The sequence below is a fragment of the Astatotilapia calliptera genome, chromosome 23, assembly GCF_900246225.1.
Source record: "Astatotilapia calliptera chromosome 23, fAstCal1.2, whole genome shotgun sequence".
In the NCBI taxonomy this organism is placed as follows: Eukaryota; Metazoa; Chordata; class Actinopteri; order Cichliformes; family Cichlidae; genus Astatotilapia; species Astatotilapia calliptera.
This window is the reverse complement of record NC_039323.1, coordinates 28,998,458-29,024,760: the sequence shown is the minus strand read 5'-3', so window position 1 is coordinate 29,024,760 and position 26,303 is coordinate 28,998,458. Positions and strand designations below refer to the sequence as shown.

At 40.3% G+C, this 26,303-nt stretch overlaps 1 protein-coding gene across 3 annotated transcripts in view; it reads right to left on the bottom strand.

Moving 5' to 3' along the window:
- The window catches only part of ncam2 (neural cell adhesion molecule 2), a 162,157-nt gene that overhangs the window by 112,535 nt on the left and 23,319 nt on the right, over positions 1-26,303 (bottom strand). For all 3 annotated transcript variants that reach the window (XM_026160121.1, XM_026160119.1, XM_026160120.1), the window contains 3 exons: positions 25,002-25,208; positions 18,939-19,082; positions 16,426-16,563 (listed from right to left, as the gene is read on the bottom strand). In XM_026160121.1, the coding sequence (XP_026015906.1) occupies positions 16,426-16,563; positions 18,939-19,082; positions 25,002-25,208 (489 nt within the window). The remainder of the gene's footprint in view (positions 1-16,425; positions 16,564-18,938; positions 19,083-25,001; positions 25,209-26,303) is intronic.

The following is a 26,303-nucleotide window of genomic DNA, read 5'->3' as shown; positions in this document are numbered from 1 at the left end:
CTATAATGTAAATTCTTTCCTATCTATTATCAAATTATAAAGATACTTCATGCACCATGCATGAAGAAATGCATTGTGGGTAAGCAAAAGCACAGGCTGGAAGGATACTGGATCAATCCCATCACATCTGAAGGAGAAGATCAATGCTATCTCCACTTCTCTGTCTTCTCTTGATGAAAAGTCTGCTTTGCATGTTGAAAGGTCACCAAACTCCTCCTCCTTCTCTTTTTTCTCCCTTCTTTTCTAAACAAGGACCATCTAAAAGGTACGGGAGGAAAATAGTAAAAACGACTGAAGTCCAGACAACACGATGAGGACGTGCTATATTTATCAATTAGCCCACCAACTGCACCTACTGCATTTGCATAATTTCATCCGATTACAGCGTGAGCACAGTCGAGGTAAAGGAAATACTCGGTGTAATCATGTCCATCATGTGTTAACATCCAGATAACATCCAGCACACCTGGATACAGGCTGATGTGTAGGTTTAAATCAAGGTTTTAGCTTTATAGAAGCTAAATTTCGCTTCTTCCACAAAGAGCTACCAAAATGAGGCATGTGCTGCCACCGGTGTGGTTACAAGATCTGGTCTGCTTGTAATTAGAAGGCATTAAATTAAAACAAACAAAATGCCCCAAATGCAGCAAATTAAAAACTGAAAATTTGTTCTGTGTGATCAAACATGCACTCATTCCAATTCTCTAATTCTACCGCCATCTCGATATTTGAGCAAGTTAATTTATTCTCTAAGAAGAGGATCAACAAAACATTAGACCAACGCTACCCACACAGAGGTGTTGGAGCACATGAATGATGAAATTGCTGAAAAATGGGGACGCTTGCTATTAGGATCCAAACAAAAACCTGCTTCACAGGTACTGCAACTGGCAGCTGCGAAAGAGATTTTTTTCCCTTTGATCACGTCGAAAGGGTTGAAAAAGCTTGAAAGGTCTCACAAAAAAACAAGCTAAACGTGTTTTTAATATTCAAAAAATGTAAACAGCTCCTCAGTTGGGGGTTTTGGAAGTTATTGAGAGATAATGAAAGGAATTTGTTCTCCAAGTGATGACATCCAGAGGACACTTATTCCACCTAGATCTAACCCCCCCCCCAACAACTCAAAGATGAAATTAAATATTAAAAATAGCTTCAGGACTCATTAAACTGCTGCTTTTTGATGAAGAACAGCGGTAAAGCAGGTAGACTTGCCTTTTTTAAAAAAAAAACATACTGTGGATAGGGAATTCTAATCAAAACAAGGCATCAGTGCAGAAATGAAGCAATGCTTCTGTTCTGTAGTCTTTTTTTAAAGATCAGTTACACTAACAGCACCAGTGTGTATTACTATGAAGAAAAATACATCGGTACATCTACAGTTCCATAGTGTCTGATCTATGTGCTATCTCATGTTGTCTATGTACTGTTTCTTCTAAAAACAAAGAAAAAAATCAATGAAAATCTCCTTTTTTTGTCTGTAAAATCAACACATTATGGAGTGCACGCACACACACATTTTAGGTGCAGAGAGCTTTTCAGGGATAAAAATGGCCTAAGCAATAATCAAACACTATGAGTCCTTTCCAATAGTTCTGACTCTGCGAGTGAGATGAGCAAGCATCTGGCTGACATGATAACCATTGATTTCCAAGCCAATAGATCTCTATTCTCCAGTGTGTGCCCTCCTCCCCTCTCTTTTCCTATGCAATACGCTCCCACATCAGCGGGCCTTGTTGAAACAGGCCTGTTAATGAGACAAACTGCCAAGCAAGGAGACTTCAAAAGAGCAAATCAGCAACAGGGTTTAAGCATCCAAAAAGAATCTGGCAAGCTTTATGAATTCTTCATGTATTAGTCATATGCTTGAAACTTCAGAGGCTTGGGCGAGATAATGCGAGGTTCACAGACATGCCCACCAATGTGAGAATACATGAAAACATATTTAAAGATGACTCATTTTAAATGCAGGAGCTGGAGGACTTGTTTTCTGTTAGCCCTCTAATTAGCTTCAATAAAGTCAGGATAGCTTTAGTGTTTAGAAGTTGTGAAATCTTCTTGGTTAATGTCATGACTCTATTACACCTACTACAAATTAAGTGAGTCAGTGTTTTGAGACGAGACCCCTGCTGGGTTCTCTATTCAGGATTTGTTTCGTTTTCTAGATTAACACACAAGTTGGAGCCAAACCAGCCCTGATTTACAACTGGGAATGTAATGTAACAGAGATGGGTATTTATATTCCCTTATTGCACGCGAAGCAGTTTTGATTGATGTTGCTGCAAAATCATGTAAGAGATCCTGAAGGACACAGCCAGTAGTTTCACTGACAGCTCAAAGGGAGAAAATTGTGGGGCTTCGTGTTTGAGTGAGCGAACCCACAATTAATTGGATTTGTTGAGGAAGAATGCAGGCAAAAAAAATCAGGAAGTTATTTCCATTTTACATCATCATCGGTTGCTATAGAAACTGGCTGCTGTGGCTATTGGGTCAGAGATGAATGAAAATCTGTGTTAAAGTGTTAAAAACGAATACAAGTGGCAGATGACAGTGCCGAACACTACAATCTGAACCAACTAATCCAAAAATTATTGGAAAGTGGAATTATTGGAAAGAAGTTTTTTGAAAATGTACTTATTTTCTTGCTGTGCATTTTGTAATTTATGGTTTATAAAAGTAGACACTAAATTCAGTGACTGAATGTGTTCACAGGTCACAAATCAAGCCAGAAGGGGGGTCATTGTCCCATAAACATGAATATATTTAAAATCATTTTTGAAGCTAGATGAGCTAGAGGAGGAACCATGCAGATTTCATCTTCAAACTTGACATCTGTCCCTCATATACATTCTACAGTCTGGCTCCATTCAAGGGCAACAAAATCTGTCTACCACAACCTATTAAGCTAACTAGCTTAGTAGCCCCTTAAAGCTACTTCCTTATTCATTAGAGCTCACCACAGTACATAGTTCCACATACACCTCCTCCTGTAGATTTATTCGCAGATTTGTGTTAGGTGAATGTGTTAACCACTACAATACAGGCCCGCTTTGTCGTGCTTATACTTACTGAACCTAGCAGTACTGGACTTTCTCTGGGTTTTAACATATTGTCTTAAATTTGTCTTAAGTTCACATAAGACCAGAGATGGGCAGTAATGCGTTACTTGTAACGTGTTACTGTAATCTGATTACTTTTTCAAGTAACGAGTAAAGTAAGGGATTACTATTGAAAAAACGGTAATTAGATTACCGTTACTTTCCCGTAGGAACGCTGCGTTACTGCGTTACTAAAACCGTGATTTTTTGCGAGAATGTCTCACGACAGTGACGTAAGCGAGTGCGCCGTTAGTAACAACAGTTGTGTGCAGATCAACAATGGATCACATATCGATTGTGGGAGAGAGTATGAGTGTGCAGTGTTTAAAGCGTGGAAGTACTGACCTTACTTTGAGTTTGATTCCATAAAAAGTGACAAAAACATTAGCGTCCGTTGTGCGTGGGAACAAAACTTCTTTTTACAGCAAAAAAACCCCTAAACTTCCAAGCAAGCACCGAGTGCGCTACCACGTAATGGGAAACTCACAGAGAAAGTCGCGGATTTTTCAACTGACCACGGCACACCTGCACCAGGGTAAACCTCCGCCTACCCCCAGTCCTGCTTTACAGGTGAAAATAGAGCAACAGAACCGCTGAGTGTTTGACTTTATTTATTTTCTGCTGTGTTTTACTTGCATCTATTTGAAAGAGTGAGTGTAAACACAAAAAATATTTTATGTGCTGGAATGTGCAGAAAATAGCTTTAAATGTTAAACTAATTTCTTCCAGTCAGAGAATGTTGCATATAATTACATTTTTGCTTGATGCATAAAGTTAAAAGATTAAAACTAATAAAACAAGTTTTAAAAATGGACTTTTCCATTTGATTACATTTTGTATGATGGATTATGTAGAAAAAGTAGAATTGGGCTGAAAGATCTATCGCTTTATCACCTATTCAGGTTGTAAATCGGGTTTTTAAAAAGTAACTAAGTAACTAAGTAATTAATTACTTTTGAAAATAAGTAATCAGTAAAGTAACGGGATTACTTTTGGGGGAAGTAATCAGTAATTAGTTACTGATTACTTTTTTTCAAGTAATTTGACCAACACTGCTTAAGACACATATTGTAACATTTAGTGTAAATAGATGGTGCAAACTTTTGCTCACCACCAGGGGTCAGCATTTTTCCAGGGGTATGGTATTTATTTTTCGATTTTTCCTGCTGTTCTTTTATATTTGACATGTCTTATTGTTATCCTACTGCTCAAAAGGCTTTGCCTTTTCCCATGCTGCCAAATATAATAATGCACAGCAGTTATGATGAGTTAGTAATGACTTAACAGGCTGATGTTCCCCATCTTGGCTCTATATTTAAGTTTAGTTGATATCTATTCAACAAAGTATATGCATGTTATGGAAGTTCCTTTAAATTTTGGTAACAGCTTTAGCTCATTTTGGAAGGCTGCAAACTACTTTTAACCGCAATAAATTATAGTAAGTGAATTTCACAAACCATGACAGAAAGCAACAAACAAAAGTAACAAATGGTGAAAATGTGCCAAGGAAATTACAAAAATGGAACTCAAACTGTTATGCAACTGTGCTTTATATTTTCATTTGAAAAACAGCATGAATGGTTTTACAACTTTGTTAGTTTGTAAGTAACTTTCTGTTCTATTGAATCTTTTCAGAATTTTTCTTTAAATTATGTTAAATATAGTCAATAAAAAGCTTCCTTGACTCATATGTGGATACTTTTGAGATCACTTCCTGAAATGTTCTACATTCTTCTAGTCACCAAGCTGTTTTTGCCCTCAGGTTGATTAGCCATTCAGCAGGTAGCCTCCTTCTCTCGATACACCATCATCTTCATCTATGGTCTGCTTTGATGATACGCTGGAGACTGGGAGCTGCAGCAGGTCAGCAGAGCTTCATTCGCTGCATGCTTGCGGGGAAGAAACCACTCTTTTATCAACTGACACATGAATATTTATGACTTCACATTGGTAGGGGAGTATACAGTAAGTTATTTCAGCTCTGCTTCTCGAAAAGAAAATGTTGTTCTGCATCACTGGCTAAAGTAATGTCTGTTAACATGTTGCTGAAATAGAGTAGACACTTCTTCTGACGTGCTAAATCAAAAGAACAGCATGACGTATTGTTGCTGCATGCTGAATATAAAAGCGCAACGCCCAACTTGAAGATGGTTATCAAGTTCAATTCTACTTCACAATAAAAATTAACTAAAAAGACAATGCGGCATTCAATCAGCCAATCATCTCAGCTGGTAACTGGATGTGCAGAAACCAATTCAGGAATAAAATTTACAATTTTGTGCAGAAACTATAAAAAAATATTGTTTGACTGCTTTTTTAACAAAATGCACTAATTCAAGAGGCAATCTCACATATACATAAAATGACTCAATGAAATAATCAACATTATTTTGGGACAAAACACGCTAAATACTCTTTTTCCTGAGCATGCCTGCACTGTGCTGGAAACCTTTGTTTTTGTTTCCTTGACAATGTCACTAAATAAGATGCTTCTGCTGGCAAAGTCTATATAATAAAGTTGGCAATGTTCCCTCTAATTTTTCATGTGTCTGAGCAACACTCCCTGAGCGGTCCCTTGGACCACTGTGAGCAACAGCAGACGTGTGCACTGTGGTCACGCCAGCATCGAATCCATCCAAGTTACATGGTTTATTAAAACAATCAAATTACAGCATTTACATTTATGTTAGACTACTTTTAATTAACTGCTTTAGCCCACTTACAATGAAAAATTTAAAAAAAATCTTATTCATGACCTGTGTAGTATGTTAACACTATTGGAAGTAAAAATAACTTGAACTCCAAGTTTGAAAACACAACTTTCTTTTTTCTTTTTTAAATAAATAAATAAATCCGCACATCCTCCTCAGACACAGTGGACGTCAGTGCGCACACTGTGTCTGAGGAGGATGTGCGGAAGTGCTTCAGGAAGGTGAACGCACGCAAAGCTACTGGTCCGGACGGGATTCCCGGCCGCGTCCTCAGGTCATGCGCGGCTCAGCTGGCTGGAGTGTTCACGCACATCTTTAACCTTTCCCTCTCTCTGTCTGTAGTCCCAGCTTGCTTCAAAATGGCCACCATCGTCCCTGTACCCAAATCCTCCACCATCTCCTCATTGAACGACTGGCGACCTGTAGCCCTGACCCCCATCGTAAGCAAATGCTTCGAGAAGCTGGTCAGGGACTTCATCTGCTCTGCACTACCTGACTCACTGGACCCTCTACAGTTTGCATACCGCCACAACAGGTCCACTGATGATGCCATAGCCCTGACACTACACACTGCCCTGTCACACCTGGAGAAGAGAGACACGTATGTGAGGATGCTGTTTGTAGATTACAGCTCAGCATTCAATACCATCGTTCCCTCGAAGCTGGACAGGAAACTGCAGGATCTAGGACTGAGCAGCTCCCTCTGCAGCTGGATCCTTAGCTTCCTGTCTGACAGACGCCAGGTGGTCAGACTGGGCAGCATCACCTCATCCCCCATCACACTGAACACTGGTGCTCCACAGGGGTGTGTACTGAGCCCTCTCCTGTACTCACTCTACACCTACGACTGCACGGCCACTAACAGCTCCAACATCATTGTGAAGTTTGCGGACGACACTACAGTGGTGGGTCTTATCACCAACGGTGATGAGACGGCTTACAGGGAGGAGGTCAGCGCCCTGACCCACTGGTGTCAAGACAACCATCTCACCCTCAACGTCGCAAAGACAAAGGAGTTGATAGTGGACTTCCGGAGGTGCAGAGAAGTACACACCCCCATCACCATCAACGGCACTGCTGTGGAGAGAGTGAGCAGCTTCCGGTTCCTTGGAGTACATCTGGCTGAGGATCTTACGTGGTCAGTACACACAAACAAAACAGTGAAGAAGGCGCAGCAGCGCCTCTTCTTTCTCAGGAGACTGAAAAGATTCGGCATGAGCCCCCGCATCCTCAGGACCTTCTATCACTGTGAGAGCATCCTCACTGGATGCATCACCACCTGGTATGGCAACAGCACCGCCTACAACTGCAAAGCTCTCCAGCGAGTAGTGCGGTGCTCTGAACGGATAATTGGAGGTGAGCTTCCCTCCCTCCAAGACATCTACAGGAAGCGCTGCCTGAGGAAAGCGGGGAGGATCATCAAGGACTCCAGTCACCCCAGCCATAAACTGTTCAGACTGCTTCCATCAGGAAGGAGGTTCTGCAGCATCCAGTCCCGTACCAGCAGACTGAGAGACAGCTTTTTCCATCAGGCCATCAGACTGCTGAACACGTCATAGACACCTCAGCTTCACTACTGGAACTTCAACATTATGCACTCCACACTGTATATAAATGCCACTTGTTTTGCACATATTCAACTCTGTATATTTTATATATTTTATTATTATTATTATTATTATTATTATTTATTTATTTTTTTTTTACTATTTAATTTGTAAAAATGTGTATACACACACACACACACACACACACACACACACACACACACACACACACACACACGTAGGAAAATATTTAGTATACACATCCAGAAATGCATACACTATTATATATTGTACATATATTTATTAGTTTCAGGTTGGCCATTCTTGTATTTTGCTCGTTTGTGTATGTTTGCACATCTCTGTTGCTTGTGGGGCTCGCACACAAGAATTTCACTCGCATGTGCTGTGCCAGTGTGCCTGCACATGTGATGTGACAATAAAAGTGATTTGATTTGATTTGATTTGATTTGATTTAAAGCTCTGACTTGTATTATGAGTATGAGTCTGTGGTCTGGGAGAGAGTCCTGTAACTCTGTCTGCAAAATACAGTATATAAGGACCAATGTTGGGCAATTAATTATATAGTTACTTCCTCAAAAAATTAACTGAGTTATGCAAACAACAAAGTTTTTTGCAGCTGTTTACCTAAAAATGCGGCCAAGGCGTTTTTTTTTAAATAAACATTTCAAACTATTTACAGAACAATCAGCTGTTCTGCATCAAAGTTGATGCCACACAAATCATTTGTGCCACTCCAAAAAATAATTTCTGTCCACAAAAAGGAGAACAACAGCCTGATACCTGCAGGCCTGACAACAGCAGATGTATCACTCCTGTAACACCTGTAACACTCAGCAGTCGCCTCATTGTTCTGACACACACAACAAAACTATTGACTACACTACACACTAACTACACAAGATTCACACTAAACGTCGCAAATCTCTCACATCTCTAAACACCGCCGTCACTCCTAAAACGTCCCCCTTCCTAAACAATAAATTCCATGTTGCCATATCATTTTTTGATTGGTCCACATGGTACATTTTTCCACCAATAGGAAAAGGTGGGTTTTTTTTGGTGTTGTTTTTGCTCACAGGCCGAGAGTGCTTTCGAGCGTTTTCCTTATAAAACGCCATTTTTACGGTTTCTTCCCGCAGTAAATATAAACAATGATAACATTCAGGAAGAAAACCAAACATTGCATATATTTTAACTCTGGTTTTACGTGGCCTATCAACACAATTTAAAAACTGGTATAAAGTCCACACTTTTTCCGTTAATTGTTCCGTCTGTCCTGCTCACATCTCCAATGGTCGTACACGTTGTGATTAACGTGGCTTCACTCCACATCAGCCACACCGCTTTGCTAGCTAAAACACCGGTGTCGGCACATGAGAACGCTGTCATAGCCTGTCAGCGACGTTGATTAGCTTCATATATACGAATGTGAATCACATTACTGGTGGGACTATGGGATAAGGTGGCATCATTCTAATCCCATATGGGAGCAGCCAGTCACTTACTGACTAACACTACCAAACAGAATTGTTAAAGTTTTAATTTTAATTTCAATTCAGGTTTGATTTTTTTTTCTTTGCGCAACATAAATTTTCTGTGTGCAGAGACCGTGCCAGCAGTGCGCAATTGCGCACGCGCGCACCTTAGAGGGAACATTGTTGGCAAGGTACTTGGAGGTTGGCCTAAGGGCTTTATTTCAAACATGAAGTGTTGTGCTGAATTCATCCCTCTTTAAACTGAGCTGTTATTCATTCAGAAAAATATTCTGATTAAGGAAATGTAAAGCTTAAATGAATGGATTATAAGATTTACTTTGATGGATACGCATTGATACAATTTTGAAATTATACACGTTGAAAACGTAAACATTGCCATCCTTTTTCCCAATTTCCCTGTCTGAATACAGCAAAGTAATGTGTGAAACCTCATTCTGAGGTCTCAGGTTGAGCAATTCAGCCATATTGTTGTAATTTAGTAACATTCCATCAGGGAATGGAAAAATGGTTAGCTCTGATTTACTATATTTGATGGGAGTTGTACAGCATGTTTGGATTTCATCTTACAGTTTCTGTTTATTTCATCTTATAGTGTCTGTTGATTGTGTCCTATTAGCAAAGACTGGCACTTGTGAAAATTGTGAGGTCAGTTGCTAAAGTTGTTTGCATATGAGCATTATGAATTGACCTTTGGTCTTTGATGGCAGACTAATTGTAAATAAGTGTACCACACAGGCTGCCACTGGTTTCACTTTTTCCTGCTCCTTTTTTCAGAGAGACCGCTCATAACTTGCTGCAAAAATACATCGCTTTATTCAAGTAGTTTATGACCTAGAATGGTTGTGAAGCAGAATTCAGAATTCAAGGTGAAACTTGCACATGCAACAGAGTGAAAGGTGTTAAAAAATGAACCATAGCAAGAAATGGGATGAAACTAGCTAGTATGACATTTCAAAAAGCAGTTCAAGTGAAGTTTTATATAGATGTGTCCAGATTTAGCTTCTTTTCATTGTTGGCTGTAACTATATCTTGGATAAGAATCAACGTCCAGTCTTATTTGGGCACAAATGAGTGTTTCAAGTTTTCCATGTTACACTGATAGAAATTAGGATGAATCCAAACATGCCCTGTAGCTGTATCAGTTTAGTTCTTCATAATTTCTTCTTCTCCTTTTTTCAGAATTCTATAAACACAGAAGAACTGTGTTTCTACCTTTTTTCGCCACAGTTTGTGTCTTACTATGCTGCCAAATCCCCAGGCGTCACAACAGGAAACCGTTTACAGTCTGTAGCTGACAGATAAAACATGTACCCTGTTGTACTCATTGACACACCTGAGGCCCCTAGCAATCTACTTAATCTCCATCTGGTTGTGTTGTCTGACCAATGCAAGGTGTCAATACAGTAGATCTTCTAGCTGCCCCTGTGGCTTACTTTGGAAAATCTTGGCACGAATAGTACTTCTTGCTCTAATTTGGTTTCACAGTTGCAAAGGAAGGGACTAATCCTAGTCAACACTACTGAAGTGTAATGCTCTACAAATGAAAGGCAGTGTTTTGGGGATCAAATAAGACTCAAGTTCTAGCCTCTTCCCCAGCCTACAAAAATAGCTCTTCAGATGAGATGTAGCTTAAGGGGTTGAAATGGAAATAACTGGAATGCAGCTTTTACTCTCAGTTATTTGCTTGTTCAAATAACTGAGAGTAAAAGCTATGGTATGGGTGCAATATGGCTTTCCATAGTTGAACTGCACAGTGCCTCGTACACTTTAGAAAACTCCTTAGGGACTATTTACACCATCAGGAAGAAAGAAAACGTGGATGTAAGTCAGATAGAGATGTCAGAGGAACCATAAGGCAGCACATCCACTGCTTTGTTCTTGGATACTTTGCATACTAACATAGATTTGTTGAAAAGAAGCAGAGCAGCAGTTTTTCAGATCTCTAAGTATTACTGTGAAGAGCTGAGTGGATGACATGTTCACTTTCTACAGAAAAAAGATGGGGAGCTTATACTATTTGTCTGCCCCATGACACTAGGTGACATTTAAGCAAATGCCCTCTCAATCTTTTCTACCTTCAGACCAACTCTTTTATGCTAGAGGCTTAACTACAAGTCTCTCTGAACCACTGCTATCTCAGAACTAAATACCATGATGGCAGTTTGAGAAGTTGTGCAAGAAAAACATCAGTTTGCAGTAGTAGATCTTCTACACTACTTGGAGGCCATGCAGCTGTAAACACACAATGGTTTGATTATACAACCTGCTGAGACAGAGAGCAGAATTAACATTTACTGAGGCAGGAGGGGTTTAAGTAACCCAGCGAATGTACTGTTTTTCCCAGCTTTGTTTTGGTTTCCACAAATTTATGAATTAAGTACCTAGCTATTTAGGCCTTTTGTTTGTCATTTGCCAGTAGGTAAATTTATTGTTTGAAGCTGGTCAGTTCACAAAGGTCATAACAGACTTTAAACAGACACAAACAACTGTGGAATAAAAGCAGCACTACCACACACACTTTTCCTGGTGTGAGGAGTGACTGGCAGTGAGATAGAAAGAGAGCAGCGAATGTTTTAGCTTGCTATAATTGGGGAACATAAGTGGACAGGTATCAGCTGAGCAACCGAAGCTTAACTAGATTAATGACTGCACCTTTATAGCAAATGTGCACCTTTGGGGTGTATGTGAGACCAGTCTATGTAGACCCACGAGCCCCACAGTGGGCCCCTTACTTTTAAGAAATGTGGGACATATGTTGGCCTCACATGGTGGGGCTGTGTGGACAGGACAAATCCACAGTTACTTCATGCAGGCTTCACAGCAGTTTTTTTTAATTTGGATCCCCACAAGGGTTTTCTGAGTTCAAGCACACCTGCTTGAGGCCCAAATGGGAAAAAAAGAATTTGCCCCTAACCACATATCCCCAGAGTTCACGCAGAGTTGCCCAATGTGTACCAGCATAGGCATGTTTGGTGGTTTTCTTTCCCACTGCTTATGGCCAACAGTGGTCAGTTTAGTCCAAACTGCCAATAATAGCAGATGGTTTACAACCCAGCTCTGCACCAGAGAGAGTAAAGTAACATTTGAGCCCCATTTGACAGTACTTTGGATTTTGGTCAGTTCGTGGCACCAAGAGGAAAAGAAGTACTGCTTGTATAGTGAAATCAATTCTTAAGTGCTATAAACCTGCATTCCTTCTAATGACCAGCAAGTAGCGACTCCTCAGGTTAGCTTAATCACTAGTTTCAAAATCTTTCTATTGATGAAAGAGCAGTCCTCACTCCTCACATACCCGTTCAATAAAATGAATGTGACTTGACGATTTAAAATGGTAGACAACATCTTAATGGAGGATATATCATTGTTCGTGCCCACTTTTACAGTTTATATCGTGAATGAGCAGTTGCATCAGAATCATCCAGTTTTATTTCCTAACTTCCAGGTGGACAGCTTTAAGGGAACATTTCGAGTGCTCAGAAAAAAAGGAGACAAAGGCGCTGGTGTAACAGATGTCCCCTAGTCTAGTGGTACCGTACCAAAACTCATTAGTTTCAAGAAGACTTATTTAGCTCTAAGTGCTTTATATATTTCATGAGGACCAAATGGTGCAGCTTTTGTCTCACTCATGCAAAATGTTAAAAGTCTTCACAGACTTGCAGAATAAGTCTCTTGGAGGCAAAGTGAAGTTCACTTTAATGCATCTCCCTCTGGGTGTGGCTCCCTTACGGAGTTAGGATGCTTAGCGAGGTCTGGTCGCCTCAGCACCACATGGCGAGTGTCGTGTCGCTGCAATAATAGGTCGTGCCTCATTGAGCAAGCTTATTGGATCTTCCTCAGAAGTGAGGTAAGTGGTGTGCTAAATTGAATGCAATTCATAGTTTTTGGCGGAGGCTTGATCTGCTATTACATTAGGAGTGAGAGAATTACATAGGCAGAGACAATACTGCAGCTGTTCAACCGTTACAAGATGCTTGTGGCCGTAGTAAAATCACATTTCAATCACCTCAACAGTCTCAGGTGACTCACGGTAGATGAGGACAAATGAGAAAATTAATATGACATCCTTTGATTTTTGGGGCCACAGAGCCCGAAGGCATCGCTAATTAAAATTTTCAATCATACTAAAGAACAGAGAGAATTACAAACTAAAACCACACCCCATAGTAGCCAGTAGACCAGCTAGTAAGTATTTATAATTCACTGAAACTGAATCTGTCAGAGCTGACAGCTCTTTTCTGATACTACAACTACAGGTCCATGCATTCAACCTGAATTTTCATATGAGTTGCTGCACGACTGTAGGAGCTGTTTCAGAGTCACTGCCTTCACTCTGCAGATGATCAAAACTCTGCAAACACTCAGTGAAATATGTCAGCTTCATGCTATAATACTCTACTAATCTTAAGTAACTGTTAACAAACTGACAGCTTACAGGATGCAGCTATTTTACCCCCAGTCTCCAGACTTAACAACAACAAACTAGAAAACAAAAAAATTAAAGGAACCAAATTAGTGCTAATTAATTATACGAATGATACCTTGTTATATTTTATCTTTTTCTGCAGTCACAGAGAAACGGTACTGCTAAACTAACCTTGATCATGTATTATGTTTTTAACCTTGGGCACCTGCAACCCTTAAGGTTTTGTAAGTCCAAAAATGAAAAGAATGAAAGGCGTTGAATTTTGAGAACAACAACAACAATACTGCAGAGAGGAAATTCATGCCTTAATGTATGCTAATCTATTGATACTATGTGTGCAGGAGCATGGTCTGCAAATCTGCAAAGCTGAGTTTGTAGTCAGTACCGGTACAATGTTGGCTAATAGCTATAAAACAAAAGTGGTTGGTGGTTCAGTTCCTGGCTCCTTTAGTCTCCAAGTCAAAGTATTGGATACACATTAAAGTATTGGTTAACATTAAAGCACTTGTGTGAATGGTTGAATGAGGCTTGCAGTAAGCAAGCACTTAGAAAAGCACTAAATAAGTACCAGTCCAAATATGATGTCAAGTCACCCGCAGCACAGATGCCCAGCAGTCTAATAATACTGGTGATTTAGTTTTTTTGATTTTTGCACTATCTAAGAGAATCCTCTGAGATTCAAATGAGACATCTCTGTCCCATTTGAATTCGTCTTCCTCCCCTCAACCGGTAGGATGAGAGAGGGTATGTCATCTGAATGTGATACAGGTCTCGTTGTTGATGGCAGTTTTGAGTAACTAAGTAACTGTCGTCACTAGGGATGGGTAGTAACCAGACCGAAAAGCAGCGCACATTTCGGTGCTTTTTTTTCCTGAGCTGTGATACACTTCTAGCCAATCATTTTACGTTTCCGAGGATAGTAGGCGGGGCCAGGTACATACGTTCTGTTAGAGCAGAGCTACAGATTAAAAATGTCCAAGGCTAAGCGGTTAAAAGTCTGGCTGTACTTCACAGCAAAATATGCAAACTCAGCAGCCTGCAACAAGTGCTTTAAGCTGATACTGTGATAGTGTCAAAGGAGGTAACACCTCAAATCCGATGAAACACCTGGCAACGCATAGCGTTTTTTTTAAAAGCCCAGAAATGCGCCGTATTTGATAGCTTGCTGCGAGACCTCACACCGAGCACATCTACTGCGGGTGGGTTGCCTGTTATGCAACATCCCCCAAAAACACGAAGAGGAGAGTCCTGGCCCCTAGCCCTGCCAGTGTAGCAGAAATGATGACGGATGATGGTGGCAGCAGCCGTTCTTCTCTGCGTGAGTAGCTAATTTACGTTGAGTAGGCTAACCACGTTATTACATTAATGCATGTAAGGTGAACTAGCAAACACCTTAGTAGTTACATGCGGCTGTCCTCTTGTTTGATGGCAGATACTCCCTTCACCCTGGCCAAAAAGGCTAAAATGACCAAAGAAAAAGTGGAAAACAGTTAAACATGAGAGGTTTAGGACAAAGTTTGTGTTTTTTCCATTGTTTAAGCACTGCTTCCAGCCAAGAGTGATACCATATATGCCCCATAGCTGCAGAAAAGGCTAACATTGTTATATTTTTACAAAAAACAGCTGAATATGAGAGGTTTTTGGACCAATTTTGTGTTCTCCATTCTTTAAGCACCGGTTTGAGCACCGTTTGAGCACCGTTTGAGCACCGGCACCGTTTCAAAAGTACTGATTTGGCACCGGTATCGGATAAAACCTAAACGATACCCATCCCTAGTCGTCACCCCCAACCAGTCGCAGCAAATGGCTGTCCCTCTCCGAGCCTGGTTCTGCCTGAGGTTTCTTCCTGTTTAAAGCGAGTTTTTCCTTCTCCTTTCTCTGTATTATTGTAGGGCCTGTATGATACAACATAAAGTGGCTTGAGCTGACTCCTCTTGTGATTTGATGCTATATAAACAAAACTGATTCGAACTGAACTGAATTGAATTAAACTAAATATCTGCCCAATCATCTCTTGATGGTACTTTATGTGCGTGCCATCGTGGCCATGAGTAACCAGGAATCCGGATTTAATCCTGTAGAGGAACCCTTGGACACAGCTACTATATCCAAGGAAGCCAACAGTCACACAAATTACCCAATCTCAGTTCAGAGGGGTTATGATGAAAAATAACAATACCGAACTCGTTGGGGGATCTGTAACTGGAATGGGTACAGCTGAATTCCTTTAATAACCATCTATTGGGGGGTAAGTCAAGCAAGGGCGGTATTTCAAGAGTGTTCCAGAGTGCTTTACCGTATCTTATACCTGTGTTACTACACTTGGATATTTGGACACTTTAGATATACACAACACAGTGTTGCCCTTGTTATTCTTTGCTGTTGTAATCTTTTGTTTTAAAGGCCTCATAATTTTTGTGATTTGTTTTTTCCTGGTTACTGGTATCGAGTTAAAAATTCTACCAATGTTATAACTCCAGCACACCCTTGGAAACGCTGAGGCAGAAATTACAGCAGGGGAATCCCTCCATCGTCCTAATCCATTAAAAAAGCTAATTTTGCTTGCTATCCACATTGCTAAACTTTTCCCAATCTGTCACTGACAAATTCCCCAACTGTCAAGCTATACTGAGCACAGATCCACACAAAACCGTCACTGTTAAATTGCACTGAAGTTCTGGCACCCCGATATGTCAGCATGTATCAGCAATGTGTCTATTTTAATCTACAACAACTTTCCAACTGCTAAACAAGCAGGACTGTGCCAGATCTGTATGTATGTTCAGACTTTACAGCACTAAACTATCAGCTGTTTTGTAGCCATTACACTGACTATTAGGAAAAACAAAGATTTTAGCACTATGGATATTTTTTATTTGGGTGAACTGAATCTCAGTCTGCACGTCCTTGCCCATTTACCCTGATTTTAGTTTTGTGTCCTCCCTGAAGATGCCAGTAGACCACACTTGATTTTTTACTGCAGAAATCTTGGTTATTGTGGTCCGTTGGCAGCTAGACCTCAACATTGCTCTTGTCCATAAAATCCTGGAAATAACCTTAAACAATCTGTTATTGTTGTACATCAGAATGTCATCACGAATTCAAGTAAATGTTAAAAAAATCCTCACTCACCATTGACCACCACTGCAATGTCCACAAAATCGATCTCCCCGCGTGCCTCTACGCTGGCTTCACAGCGGTACACACCCTCGTCAGCCTTGGTCACCTGATGGATCTGCAGGTTGTTGTTTGGCAACACCTGGAACCTGCCTTCACAGCACACGTGAAAAGGAGGACAGAAGGACAGCCGGAGAAAGGCAGAAGGGGAGAGTGGAAATAACAAAAGAAAAACAGCATACGATAGGGAGAGAAGCGAGATAGGAAAGTTAGAAAAACAGCGGGAGAAAATTGCCATCTCCACTCTTCAGTAGTTAGACTGTCAATCTTCTCTTCAGCACATTTACCTGATAAAGTCCACACAGATAAACACTTGCGCAATTACAGTTCCACACAGTCTCCTATTGTGGCCACTGGGAGATTGGCCGGGATTGCTCGGGCCTCTATCTCATTTCTCCCAAGCAAATATATTTATAACCACGAAGCGTAATTAGAGTGAAATGATTAAAGGAAAAAAAACATTCTTCTCCATGTTTCATCATTACCTTGCTGCTGAAGATTTGAATTTCAATTAAAAACCGTGACAGATTCAAGGGGTCACTTTTTCTAATCTGTTCAGGCATGTGTTTTGTCTGGAAGAAGGACGGGGAAGCGGTGTAGAGAGTTGTAAATCAGGGAAGAGGCGAAGACGAAAATAATGAGTCCTAGTCTGCAGCACCTGCTTTCTATCAGGGAAGACTGTTACTGAAAGTGAATCTTTCTTTTCTTTTAATATTAAGTAGACTACTCTTCTGACATTTAGCACTATTAGCGCTGAAAAGGGTGGTATTACCAGAAAGAGCTTCATAAATGACATACATCAGCCTTCCCTCGAATAGGATGGAAGATGATAGACAATAGTGCCACATAAATACACCCATTAGCTGGCTTTTTCCCAAAAGATGCAGGGTGTGGGTTTGCATTTTATCTCATGGGAAGCGGTATCTTCGAATGTCGCTATCCAACTGCTCAATAATCCGTCCTCTCAGCTGCTTGTTAACATCGTCTCTGTCTGAGTTAGACGCCTCCCTCCGGGGCTGATGGGGTTTCTATTCATAGAATTTTAGACTTTTGTCTTATTGTGAATCCACACAAAAGAAGGGAATAGCATTTCCCAGAGACCTGAATTTTTGCCACATTAGTGAGCCTTTTCAATGACCGAGAGAGGGAAACAGTTGGGCAGGCTGAGACTGACAAGCTTTTTTTCCTCTCAATAATTAAGTGTTTTTGGCATATTTACATTCGTCATGCAATCCTTTTGAGATTATCACTCACATGCAACTTTTATTATTACCATAAATTACTAAAATATTCAATATCACTATACACACTGACTATTCACACTTAAGCAGTGGTACTTTATCCAAGTACTTTCTTTGACTAGAGACTTTGGGATGATTTGATCAAAAGCATTTCACACTTAAAAACAATATATGTATGTATGTATATATATATATATATATATTTGTTTTGTTTTTTTAACAGGAATTTACCTTTAACACAAGATTAAACAGATACATTATATGCTTATAAACAAAAAACAGATAACTTAAGCAGATTTAGCCAGAGGATGAGAAAATGAATAACGACATATAACCAATGCCAGGAAACTGTATTTCTGTGTGTCTGAAAGAAAAAAAATACTGAATACCGCTATCGGTCTCCTGTATTGGTCACGCACTAGCCTAATACAGTTAAATATTTGTGTGTTATTAGGCAGGTAGTTTTCAGCACTGGAGGCTCCTACTTCTGTTTTGTTAGCCATCTTCTTCTCCTTGGGACTTTGCACATTTGTGGGCGTGCAACTCAATCAGCGTGACCATTGACAGGAACGATGTATCATGTATTCATGCATAAAGTAGAAAACTGCTCTTTACTACTCTCAGTGGACAAAAACCTTTACCAGGATTATATTATATATGCTACTGGCCTGTTACCAGTTAACCTAATCACATGAAAAATGTTCCTGCAGCTGTTTCTTTTTAGCATTACTTAATCGCCCTTTGTCGCCCCTGTTGCAGCTTTTTTTGAGACTAGTTGCTGCCACCAAATTGAACATGAGCAAATATTTTCCTTAGAATGGTGCATTTTTCTCACGTTAAACACTTGATATGTTTTCTGTTTTGTGCTCACAAGATTTGAAAAACTTTGGATTCTACTTTTATTTATATTTTTACAGTATATAGCCTCTCAAATTTTGGGCAATTACAACTCAATTACTTTTAAAGAACAGTCATTGATACTGATCTTTGATTACCTACTGTAATTCAGACTTCACATCCCAAAACATAACTTTATATTGTGTCCCTGATCTTGAGGCCTTCTGAATACCTTTGAGCTAACCTAACAAGCCATTCTTTGTTTGGTCACTGCAAATGACAGAGCAGTAGGATGTAATTTCCCACGGCAATTAAAAAAAACAAAAGAACAAAACCAAGAAATGTAATGAAAAAAGTCTATACGTGAAATCAGGGGGGGGCAAAACTTACTGTGGTGCTCCTCAGTGATCTCTTTGTCCTGGTAGTACCACACCACCACGGGCACCGGGGAGCTAATGACATCACACACAACTTCTGCTGTCTCACCATAGCGGAACTCCTGCGGTGACTGAACATCCTGGAATGTCAGCCTCTCTGCAAGATCAAACAAGATGGAGATTGAACAGTAATCTAACAGTAATCTAATTACCGTTTTTGCAATAGCAATCCCTTACTTTACTCGTTACTTGAAAAAAGTAATCGGATTACAGTAACGCGTTACAAGTAACGCGTTACTGCCCATCTCTGCAGACTACACATATGGAAAAGAAATAGTAAAAACTTACATGATTTACTCATGAAAGTGGCCACTTTCTCATTACTTTCATACATTGTTTTAGTAAGTATCCAAAACATACAAGTTTCATTATATAATTTTTCAAGGGATCTTATATCTGTTTTCACTCTTATATGCTTTTCATACAAGTTTCACACAAGACAGATATATATTAATCTTATAAAGTTTGTATCTTTTCCATATGGGTACAGACAGGATAGAAGGCGAGCATTCCTTCCATGTCTGAAGAACCAGCGAATGTGAAGTTTGCCAATCAGATCCACCTCATCCAAGACACTACAAACATAAAAAACTCAGAGTTTGAGGTGTCTTAACAGGACTTCACATACAACAGGTGACATCATTGTGTCAGTGTGACAGACCAACACTGCTATCCATAGGACTATTTGAATACTATAATATTATACAAACCCAGCGTGCACACATTCACTGTTGACATTCAGTGCTTGAATTCTCAATAACACCCCTTGTGTGCACAACAACCACGTTATTAAGCATAGCTGTCATGTTAAATAATGCCCATTGGTTCCCACCGAAAGCATTTGGAAAGACACGCAGGAGAAAAATTATGCACAGTGCAAACTGACGATGAGCTTTTACTCTGAAAATCAAACAAAGCAAAAGCTTAATCCCTCCTTGACTGTTTTTCTGGGACACAGATAAGGCAAGTGTGATGAAACAGCACCAGGTGACAGCAAAAAGTAACTCGCTTTAACTTGCTGCCAGTTATAAAAGAATCAATGAGCAGAGTTATTCTGCAGCCTTACTGTTTGCAAAATTTGACAAAAGCACAGGCAGGCTTTGATTCACTCCATCTTGGTTTCAGCATTCTTTAATAGGTTCCCCTTGGTGCTTGTTTAAAGCTGTGTCCTCTTCCTGGCAAACATTGGGTGTTTTACGAGGACGCCGTTCTTGGACCAGCATTTCCCCACAAAGATCTCACGCGAGCTCTCGTCGAACCCCACTTTCCTTGGCTTTTGATGTGTGTTCGGGCTGGCTCTGCTAGCGCCGCAACCACCTGCTATCACCTGCGTGCTATATTGTGAGGGTGTGAATAAATCAGCTACAGCTCCTCTATCAGTCCCTTCCCTTAGTGAGGCTTCAGCATTAGCATTTTGCTCTGTGATTTATGCCAGGCTGCTCCCCAAAATGAGCTTTCACTCCCCGGCTGCATCCTCCGCCTGTGAACGTGTCTGGCATCTCAGTGTCTTCATTAACTTCAAGGATGCCTTTGCGTGATTTTGTCATTCACTCCGTTGGCTTCTTATCATCCACCCTCCCCTCCATATGTGTTCTTTTTATTTGCAAAATCTGCTTTCTCCCCCTCTGCCTCCCTCTCAGGTTTGAACATTCTGGTGTCACTTGTTCCTTCTGTTTGTATCCATTTCCTGTCTCTTTTGTAGTCGTGCTGCTCTACAAGAGAATCAGTAAGGGAAACATCCTCTCTGGAGTAACACTCTACTGCACACTTGACACTGGCGAATTGAGAATGTACTCAGTACTCTGGAGTTTCTTTGCTGTCGTTCGTAGACACATCACTGCAAAGATAACTGTCTGATAAGCTGACGAGCCAATTTCCCTGGACCTGCCTCAAATGTGAGACAGATTTGTTTCTGTGTGTTCCGGCCAAATTAGCTGGTTTTGGAAAATGAGCTTGTGCAGCATTATTGCGTTGTCCATTAATAAACTAACAGGAAATGAAAGGCTTAGACATTGTACTGGCTCACTCTATAATGACTATGAATTTTCTGTCACTGAATACAGTTGAAAACGGCACCATATTACACCAGCTAATTGATGTTGCGGCTTTTGTCACCAAAATAGGTTTTCATGATTTTGTGACAGTAAAGGGTTTATCTTGAAATAAGAATCACTTTGATGCTTACATTACTTATACTATTTTGACTGCATAAGTCTGGTTATGCTAACAAGTACAGGTAAACTGCTTGCAGTACAATATAAATACCCTGATGGTGTGGAGGGTGGAACACTATTATAGGCCTTAATGGATTCCATTTTAGTTGGCAACAGAGGAGGGATTACTAACTATTTTCGGTGAGTAAAAGGACATGAGATTGACAATTACTATGCTACCTAGCTAACAGCTAGATAACATGTGTTACATGTGACCTTGCATGTCGTCATTCTTCATTAGCAGAAGAATTTACTGTTAAAGAAGTTGCATACATTCACGAAATGTGACAGCTGACTGAGTTCTCCAGGCTTCTTGAATGACATTCAAAGTTTAACTGTTCATCTGCCAACATGATTCCATGCTGCTTTAATAATGTTGAGGTCCGAGCTCTGGGGAGGCCAGTCAATCACTGATAGTGTTCCTTTGTGTGTTGTTCTATGCAGCTTTGATTTTACTGAATTCCCAGTGTGTTTGGGATTATTTTTGCCAACCAGAAACTTTCCAGATGGTATTGCATGTTGGATCAAAATGTGATGGTACATTTCTGTGGTTGTAATTCCATCAGTTTCACAAGATCTCCAACACCACGATTGGATTCATCAGTCCATAAGACCTGTTGCAACTCATTTTCAGTCTGTTTCTTTGTAATTTACCCTATTTCTCTCCCTTAAGAATACGGTAGCTTATTGGCAGTCACTAAAGACAACTTTGAAAAACCTCCACAAATATGACTAGCTACTTGTTCAGAAAATGAAAAAAAAAGGAGTGGCTCAAACAGTAGTGCTAATATAGTAGCAACCATACTGCATTACACTGGAGTACTAACAGAAATCAAGCTAGCAGGCACAGCACACAGAACAGCAATGTTTCTGCTTAAATGGCAATCCTAGCATGCTACATTCTCACGTTGACAAATGTACATGCTAACCAGATAATGTTCTTATGGAGAGCATCAGTGTTAAATATGTTATTTTGCTAAAATTTCCCAAGTATCACTTTCTGTAGCTAATTGGCCATAAACCATGGTGCATAAGAAGCACAAATTTTGAAATGACTATAGATAAAAAGCAAATTGGTTACTTAACTTTTCTTGTTGTTTAGGACTCAAATGTCAAAATTTCATGGCAAGATTTGCTTTTAGATTTTACAGTTCTAATTAAAATTAGAAATACTAACCTCACTGTGGCTTTGGTGGAAAAAACTGAATCAGAGGATCCCTGAATTAATTAGTTGCCATCTCAGGGAACATGTGTGTACTAAATTTAATGTGAGTTAGCACAAGATTGGCCACTAACTCATTGCTAGCTACTGCTTTGTTCATCAGACTGTGGACCAGCTTTTAATTCCAAACTGATCTGACAATCCGTGCTGCATGATTACATCTGGCCATCATAGAGAAGTCAGCAACTGCGGAGAAGATGTCAACACTTGGTCTCCCACAGGTCATGAATTTCATGTAGAACATGTTGCAGCACGCAGGTCTGTGCACCGTGCAGAGGAGTCCTCGCCTGTTCCGACTGTGCGCTGGCAGAACACCTGGCTGGATTTTAGGGTGGTTTTCATCCGCCTGCTGCTCATGGAATCTACACTGAGGACCCCAGTGAGTGATGCCTGGTTACCATGGAAACAATGATTTTGGGGAATTGGTTATGTGTTGAATGAGGCAAAGGCTGAGTGGTGGCAGGTGTGATTGAAGCTGTGATGTCTCCCCTAATGGTTCGCTGGGAGAGGATGAAAAGGCAGCCACACAGCAGGTGATGATTTCCAGAGTGTGTGTACATATAACTGTGTGTGTGTGAGTGAGCTCTGGAATCAAATCCATGTACGTTTTCTCCAATTAAACTTTGTGTAGACTCCTGATCAAAGACTCACACCTCAGAGGTCACTTGGCTCTTATGTTATCTTTTGTGCTTGTAGCTTTTGGAATCTTTGTCCTCTCACCTGCGAACAGAGAGAGTTCTACCTATGATCTTTTTTTTTTAATATGAACCCTGCTCTCGCAAGCATTTTGTCAATAGACTAATAAAAAAACTTGGATTTCTATAACCCACTTTAAAGTGTTCCACTAAATGACTTCACACCTTGATTTGACACCAAATTCTCTTGAATAGCAGGCTAATACTAATTCTACACAGATACAGCCATAGATACAGTATATGGCCTGTATTTGTATAGCGCTTTTACTTACTCCCTAAGGACCCCAAAGCGCTTTACACATCCAGTCATCCACCCATTCACACACAGGTGATGGCAGCTACATTGTAGCCACAGCCACCCTGGGGCGCACTGACAGAGGCGAAGCTGCCGGACACTGGCGCCACCGGGCCCTCTGGGGAGGCCGATCCACGACTGATAGTGTACCACTGTGTTTTTTCTATCCAGGTGTGCTTTTATTACACTGGTAGTGCATTTGGGATCATTTTCCTGCTAAAAAAACAAAAAAAACAAAACTAATGCTAATGAAACACTTTCCAGATGGCACTGCATGGTTGATCAAAATTTGATGATACAGTTCTGTCTTTATAATTCATCAATTTTGGCAAGATCTCCAACACCGGTGGTTGAAACGCAGCCTCAAACCATGACAGAGCCTCCACCGTGTTTTACATATGGCTGTAGACCCTCACTGTTGTACCTGTCACTTGAATTCTTCTCTATAAACTGATGATTTCTGAATCAAAAATATCCAGTTTGGATTCATCGCGCCATCAGACTTGTTGCCACTGATAATCAGCCTTTTCTCCCAGTTTCCCTTCCTTGACAGCCACCCTTCCACTGAAATACTTTCTCCTGATGTTTCAGTGAACAGTGGATGGATCAGCTGAAGGGCTAGATGCATCTCTCAGGTCCTGTGTTGGGTTTTTGCTGGTCTTTTCTTATTTATGTCCTTTTCTTAAGGACATGACTTTTAGACACAGTTCATCTGCTGTAGATAGTTGTTTTTAGGCTTGACACTTCTTTTGTCCTCCACTTGTCCAATGTCCCCAAACTGTTTAAGTACACACCGCACATATGCCAAGTTTCCAGCTAATAGTTCTGGGAATCACTTTATTGGTGTAAAAATGCTATTTTATGCCTGTCAGGCTTTGTTAGCTTGAATTCCTTTCCACTTAAATCCGCATAAAACATGTGTTTGTGTTTTTTAGATCTACATTGTAATTTTCCCTAAGTTGCACAAAGCTCCCTGCTCCAGGAGATGATCTTAGTGAAACCAACATGTTTTTCTCGTTTTATTTCTAAATTAAATCACAGCAATAAGCTAGTGGGGTTTCAGTCGGATGTCTTGCTGAACAACAATTTAAAGATGCAAATTCACTGATTACTGCTAGAATGGAATCAGTAAAAAAAAAGAAAAAGAAAAAGGCCTATAAACACCAACACTATTTCCTGGGCAAAACATTAAGTTTTTTCCCAGGAAATAGTGATTGGTCAGCAAGGCAGGTAAGTCAGTGCCCGATCTCTCATTATTCCTGACAGGATCTAAATCCTGTGGCATTGCTAGCCGTCATTATAATTTAATCACAAGAATCAGTCTAACTCACACAGTCACACACAAAGTCAAAGGTACATGCATCTTAGAAATCTTAGGTTTCTAAGATGCATGTGCACACACAGAGAGCTAACGCAGCTTGTGGCTGTGGAGAGGGTAGAGAGAATATGAATCAGCTGGTTGTCCTGGTGATCAAAAGCTAATGTGAGATGTTTATTCTCTTTGTGTCCTTATGTTCCAATCTCCTTAGGAAGCAAACACAGAGCATCTGTGGGTAAATGTGTCAGCTAGTGTGTGTGTTATCAAGCTTACGGTAGATCTCCAGCACAACGGAGGCCTCCTCAGTGTGACCACTGACATCGGTGGCCTGGCAGCGGTAGATACCCGCATCTTCGATGATGGCATTATAAATAACGAGCTTGGATCTGGATGCTTCTGTGTGGAGCGCCATTCGCTTAGAGGCCACGATGCGCTCGCCCTGGGGGTTATACCACTCCAACTTGACCGGCTCGCCGATAGCTAGGAGCAGAGAGAGAAGGAGATATATCAAATAAACTGATTACAAGGAGTGTATTTTACTCCGTTAGACCGGCAAAGTAAAGATTATGTCACAACACAGCATAATGTTTACATTCATTCGTTGAGAAAGAGCAGTTTTCATGATTACTCACATTCACACATGAGATCTATAAAGAGGGCAGTTTTAAGTGCATACTTTGCACCTTCTTGACCTTCAGCAGCTTTATGTATTTCAAAATGAATCCAATGAGAAGAAGCTGCAACAGTTTCAGCAGTTTAAAGCCTCAAGATTGCTTGTGAAAATATACCAGATTGCCTTTGAGTACCATTTACTTGGCATGGCTATACCGGAAAACCTGTAACAGATAACTAAGTTTGCTCACAACTGTGTCCCCACCCACTCTGTAAAAACAAGCTTTTACAGAGTGAAACTTTTACAACTGAAGCATCCACAAACAGAAAATGGAGTAGTCCAGGTAGCTCCACAGCAACTAACATTAAAGTTAACTTGAATTTTACAGTTATGTTGAAATAAAAATCAACTAATTATTTTAATTGAAAACATGAAGGCTGCAAGCTGCTTCAGACCTGCTTAAAAATGTTTTCTGGAAACTAGTCATTATTATCAGAGTTCAAAAATATCAAAGCATCAAAACAACAAAGTGGTCCAATTATTGTACGTATTTTCAGCTGATTCATAAAATGTGATTCAGCCTCTCCAGTACAATTTTCATATTTTTGTAGGTTTCTTTTAACTGGACAAAATGATCAATTAGTATGGGTGCAAAGTAATTGCCATTATGCTGTAGGGCACATCTTAAGCTTGCTTTTGACCTGTCAATGAACAGCCCATTGTACCCAAAAGACATTCAGCATCAAAACAATAGTCAAAGGCATCAACCATTTCAAAGACTTTTCACATGATGCCTACAAAAAGAAAATCTGGTTGCTAGGAAGAGGTTTTCCTCACTGAGCCTAGACTGAAGCAACTCAACTGCTTCGTTTGGCAGATCCAAAACTCATTCTTGGTTATTTAACCCTGGGTAAATGAATAACTAGGGGAGAGATGAGCTATTAGAAGATGGATCTTCAAAG